The sequence below is a fragment of the Leptonychotes weddellii genome, chromosome 3 (genome assembly GCF_054177405.1).
Source record: "Leptonychotes weddellii isolate Sample4059 chromosome 3, ASM5417740v2, whole genome shotgun sequence".
NCBI lineage: Eukaryota > Metazoa > Chordata > Mammalia > Carnivora > Phocidae > Leptonychotes > Leptonychotes weddellii.
In genome coordinates this window covers 40,300,320-40,306,319 of record NC_138371.1, presented here as the reverse complement: position 1 = coordinate 40,306,319, position 6,000 = coordinate 40,300,320, and the positions used below count along the sequence as shown (strand labels likewise).

The window sequence follows — 6,000 nt, the reverse complement described above, 5'->3', positions numbered from 1 at the left end:
CAAATGCCTTTCAATATTGTGTACTGTCAATTTTTTTGATATAAAGAACTTAATATTTTTTCTGCATTTCTAATGAATACAAAGTGGATAAAAATCCACTGATACAAATAATTTCTTGGATCATTCAGGTCCAATTTGAGAGCTTTAAGAAAATAAATGTAAACATGTCCATTATCATGCCATCTGTATTCTAAATCTATTCTTGACTTTTTTGGGGGAAAAATGCTTCATGTTAAATATTTAGAAAATTTAAAGCAACTCCTAGATTTCAATTTCCTCATCTATAAGAAGGGTGCAGGATATGATCTTTGACGTCTTTTTCAGTTCTGGCCACTTTCTGTTCTTAAAAACCAGAAATTCTCTTAGTTTCTGAATGGTCTGGGATGAAGGGAAAACTATAATAAGTCATAAAATAAATGATAAACTGAACTTTAAAGATTATTCTTACCTTGACTTTAATGTCCCAAGTCTGGAACACCCTGCAGTTTCTTGTGTACCTTAAGAAAAACTTATTTTGTCAACAGTTTTTGAACATATTTCTATTTTGAACAAAAAGCCCTTTTTATTTTCCTCCTGAATTATTCTGTGTAACAGCAGATAACTTATCACACACAAGTTTAATGTAAATTGCAGAAAGCAATGTGTCTCTATTTTAGAGACTGGAGTTTCCTAATTCCTCATTCTTTCAGATTAACAAATCCTACAAAACAACCATCACTTTCACCATAGGAAGGGATCCTGGTTAACTTTAGAGAAGACCAAAGCTGAGTTAATAATACTAGAGAGACAACCTCATAAAAACCTTTTCTCTTTGCCTGAGATTTCTAATATTATAAAAGGAACACTTCTATAGTAACTTATAATTACTTTAAAACAGGTTTATATATGCAGGAAATTCTCTGAAGCATTAACACAATAGCCAAAAAAATTTCAGGGTTATTTTTTTAATAATCTATACATAAGTTTATTTAATCAACATAAAAACTACTACCCAAAGCCAAAACATAAGGCTCTCATTTCAAATAGATATTTAAAACCTTCAAATTTTCCCATTTCTATAAAACGGGTTGGCAAACATTTTCTGAAAAGGATCAGAGAGTAAGTATTTTAGGCTTTGCAGTCTCTTTTGCAACTACTCAAAGCAGCCATAGACAATATGTAAACAGCTGAGTACAGTGATGTTCCAATAAAGCTTTATTTATGAACACTGATATTTGAACTTCATGTAATTTTCACACGTCATGACATATTAGTCTTTGATTTTTTTTTCCCCCCCCCTCAGCCATTTAAAAATACAGAAACCATTCTTAGCTTGTGGAAAACTGAACAACAGGCAGCAGGCCGGATCTGGCCCATGTACTTTGGTTTGCTGACACTTGCTCCAAAATAATCCCTTAAAAATCTAGTCACCTTAAAATTTCAAATCGTTACTTCCCAGAGATTTAAAGTAATCATTCAAATCTTCATCAGTAACTTCTTTTAAATCAGCCGGTTTCCACTTTGGACTCTGGTCTTTATCTATTAAAACTGTCAAGTGAAGACATAAGAAATGTTAGTACATTTTTTTCAGGTATTACGAGATTTTAATTACTGAATTGACAGAAACTACCTTACACAAGGCATATTTTCTATAGCCCATTTTTTTCTGCAAAGTTAAAAATTTTTGCATGTGTTCCATTTTTAAGTTAAAGCCCTATAGGATTTGGATGGATAGTAATGTACTGATGATGATCCATGGGGTTATTTCCCAACCTGCTAAGTCTAATGCCCGTAGCTTGAATACAGCCTACTAATGTGGCTTAAGCCTTAGCCTTCTTCAAACAAAATCGTAAATGAAATCTTCCTGTTATAAAACAGCTAAAACCAGAGTTGGTGTGGTTTAAAGGGAAGGCAGGGGAGGGTGGAGGGCCCAGATCTGCCTTCTAAACTCCTCCACATTGAATTGAAAGGAAAATTACTTGAAGTAGAGGGAAGGGGGGATGACTTTATGCATAATTAAATGTGGATACTGCTGTTCTGCTGAATCCTCTAGTTCACACAGCTCTGAATTAAAATAGCAGACCACCTTTGCGTTATCCTAAGAAACTACTTCTCTTATTTCGGTGTAGTCATCATTTAGTGTGGCCACGTAGCATCCCCATCGGATCATAAGTATGAGGCAACTGGCAAACCTCTCCTTTAAAAAGGGAAGGGGACGGGCGCCGGGGTGGCTCAGTTGATGAGCGTCTGCCTTCAGCTCAGGTCATGATCCCAGGGTCCTGGGATCGAGCCCCACATCAGCCTCCCTGCTCCGCTGGAAGCCTGCTTCTCCCTCTCCCACTCCCCCTGCTTGTGTTCCCTCTCTCGCTGTGTCTCTCTCTGTCAAATGACTTAAAATCTTTAAAAAATAAAAAGGGAAGGGGCTGTCAGTTTCCTGGTTCTGACAGTATACTACCGTTATATAAACGTTACTGTTTGGGAAAACTTGGTGAAAGGTACACAGGATCTTTCTATATTTCTTAACAACTGTATGTTAATCTACAATTATCTCAAATTTTAAAAAAAGAGAAGGGGGCTATACTTAGTATGGTTATGGTAGAGAATTTTAACCATGCTTAAAATGTGCATAATTCTTGTGGATACTGGAGGGGTTTTTTTTTGTTTAAGATTTATTTATTTGAGAGAGTGAGCAAACGAGGGGGGAGGAGGGGCCAAGGGAGAGGAAGAGAGAATCTCAAGCAGACTCCCGTTGAGGGTGGAGCCTGATGCAGGGCTCGATCTCACGACCCTTGAGATCTGACCTGACCCAAACCAAGAGTCGAATAATTTAACTGCCTGCACCACTCAGGTGCCCCACACTGGAGGTTTTTAAGGCTGGGCCGCCTAGCTACAGGATTCTGGCTAGTACCAGATCAGTGGTAACACTGATATTATGATCCCTGCCAATTTGACAGTTTTACATTCCCCGAACAGCATAAATAAAAACAATTCTGGAACATTCTTTCTTCAAGAATCTCTTCCCTTTTAAGCCCTCTGGCCAATGCTGTCATGTTATCTACCTCCTTGACAGTCTGCTGAAGGGCAAAAGGAAAGAATATTAATAAAATCTATATGTTCTTTTCACACAGACATAATTTTTTACTTAGCACAGATATAACAAGTTCCTGCCATGTAGACAGCTCAGGTTTTTTCAAGTCTCATGAGGCACCCACTCAAATTCCTTTTGGTAACTCTCTAGTTCTGCTGAAATCTATATTTATTTTCTTCTATAACCAGGAAGTAGCTTATTCTAGCTGTTAAGAGTAAGAATTTTTGACAACCATTCCCCTAATTTGCTAGTTTATTTTATCTAATTTGCTAACATATTTTATAATTAGCAAACTGTAGCAAACATTTGGTTATTATGCAAGAACACCAAACAGTTTTACCCAGAATAGATGCTACTTGCAAAATAGGGAGGTTATGCTAAAAGATGAGGCAGTATACTTTCTCTTCATTAAAAAGTAGCTTGATAAGCTCCTGTGTTATGAATCATAACTTTGATGCTGCTTGGTCCCAACTGTTTCCGTTAAATAATTGACAGTATATATGAAAACAATATCTTTGTTTTTTAAGTTTAAGAGGGCTGCTACAACATAAAATGATGCATTGAAACCCAAGTAGCACACAGGTCCTCCTAATATCAGAGGTCTAGGCTCTGATCCACATGCAGCAAGAATTTGCAGGGAATTAGTGTGAAAAATGCATATTTTACTTGTTTTTATAAAACATACAGCCATCTCCTCTGACTCAATTCCCTGGGTTGTCTAAAAGGATTTGAACCCCTGCTTATTTCTGATATTATATCATGCCGTAAGTTAAGAGCATTCTACAACAGTGACCAGTCTTTATCAAAGCTTACAGCTCAGAGAATCTTTTATTCAGATAAAGTATATACAGAATCTCTACATTAAAGCGAACAATAAAAACATTAAAACATTAGATATGCAAAACACATGCAAAGGGGAAAACTCATTTTATGCAACATAAATAACGGCTATTATTTATGAGGATATGGGCTTTACACGTAAACTGTTTTGCAAATTTGCTAAGAACAAAAAATAAACTATTTTACCTTTTCTAACTATGCTGATTTTGGAGATGATAAACAAAAACAAATTAATAAGAACATTAGCAGATGTTACTAATTATGTCCTATGTTTTTTCTCAATGTCAATGTTTAACCACTTGGGTACAGGGAAAGAGGTTACAGTAGGGTTCAACGCTGCTGGGAACGGCCAGGCCAGTACTAGAGAGAGGAGGGGTAGGGGACTTGAGGGCTTCTTTCAAGGGAATAAATGCACTTTTCCCAGGCTCCAGCAGCAGAATGAGTTTTCAAGCCCAGCTATACTTAGCAGAGGCAGTCCATGGGATTGGAGAAGCAGGATTACCTCTTACATATAAATTAGGGAGCAGTGACACAGGTTAGGTGCATTTTTCAAACCATATTGGTTTCAAAGACTGATATTCCCTTATGTGCCAGTTGGTAATATAAAAAAGCAATAACTTTGCAAACTTTACCAAAGTGGAATTTTCACTAATAAAACAACTATCCTCTTTGATTAACAGTATATGTTTACAAATCCTATTTCCATAATAGCCAGGAAGAAAACAATCATCACTTACCTGCCCTAACACCTTCATAAAAGTCATGGCCTCCCTGAAAGAAAATTGAGATTAAATGGTGGATTTCCAGGCATCTTTATGCCCAGTGATGATCTGTCTCCTCCACTCCCACAGCCACAGCCTGAAACAAACAGAGACTGGACCACTTTTATGACCCACTCTCTTGATCACCACCTCCGATTCTCATCTGCTCAAGTACATTCACTGTTCTGCCACTGATCCTACAATTTTTTCACCACTTACTTTATTGTGGTCACTTTCCCTTGAAAATGCCCTCATCTCCCTTGAGGCTTTTTCTCCCCTTCAGTCCGTCCTGGCAAAATCCCAGCACCAGCTGCCCCTACCATTTGCCTCTGCCTGCTTTCGAGGGGCTAAATCTTGCTGCACAAAAATCTGTGATTGGTTTCATTTAAAATTCATGACCACACATCTCAAACGGGCATGGAAAACTGCCCAATGATCCATGTTTTCTTCTCCACTTCCCAAGATGATGATTTTAACTGTCTTCTGCCTTCTCAACCTCTACCCCTCGCAAATTTTACTCTCACCGTATTCTCAGCTAATGACTTAACCTTCTATTTCATTACAAAAAGAGAAGCTCTGAGCCATGAACATTCTCTTCTTCCCACCCCTAAAATACCTGCAGCCCAACTACACCCATCTGTACCATGCTTTCCCTTTCCTGACTACAGAGGAAGGGACCATCCCTCTTTCAAAGGCCTGTTCTCCCCCACATTCCCATTCACATCTCCTCTTCTTAAGGACTGTGCTTGAGAAGGTTATCTATCTCTATTTTTTCCCCTGGCATCATCAATGTAGGCAGCATAACTCAATGACTGACTGCAGTTCAAATGTCTGGGCTCAGATGAATGGATAAAGAAGATGTGGTGTATATATATACAATGGAATACTACTCAACCATCAAAAAAAAAAATCTTCCCATTTGCAACAACATGGATGGAACTAGAGGGTATTATGCTAAGCGAAATCAGTCAGAGAAAAGACAATTATCATATGATCTCACTGATATGTGGAATTTAAGAAACAAAAGAGAGGATCATAGGGGAAGGGAGGGAAAAATAAAACAAGATGAAACCAAAGAGGGAGACAAACCTTAAGAGACTCTTAATCACAGGAAACATACTGAGGGTTGCTGGAGGGGAGGTGGGTGGAGGGATGGAATAACTGGGTGATAGACACTAAGGAGGGCACATGATGTAATGAGCACTGTGTGTTATATGCAACTGATGAATCACAGACCTGTACCTCTGAAACTAATAATACATTATATGTTAATTTAAAAAAAACAACAAATGTCTGGGCTCACCCACTGCCTCTGCTACACAGTAACAACGT

The 6,000-nt window shown here is 37.9% G+C and overlaps 1 protein-coding gene across 2 annotated transcripts in view; it reads right to left on the bottom strand.

Annotated features, from left to right (window-relative positions):
• Positions 1-1,274: 1,274 nt before the first annotated feature.
• HIBCH (3-hydroxyisobutyryl-CoA hydrolase) overlaps positions 1,275-6,000 on the bottom strand; it is an 87,747-nt gene continuing 83,021 nt past the window's right edge. The window contains exons 13-14 of one of the 2 annotated variants that reach the window (XM_006726964.3): positions 4,645-4,678; positions 1,275-1,527 (exon numbers count right to left, since the gene is read on the bottom strand). In XM_006726964.3, coding sequence (XP_006727027.2) covers positions 1,412-1,527; positions 4,645-4,678 — 150 coding nt within the window. In that variant the 3' untranslated portion in view covers positions 1,275-1,411. The remainder of the gene's footprint in view (positions 1,528-4,644; positions 4,679-6,000) is intronic. The other variant, XM_031038011.2, reaches the window with a different exon arrangement.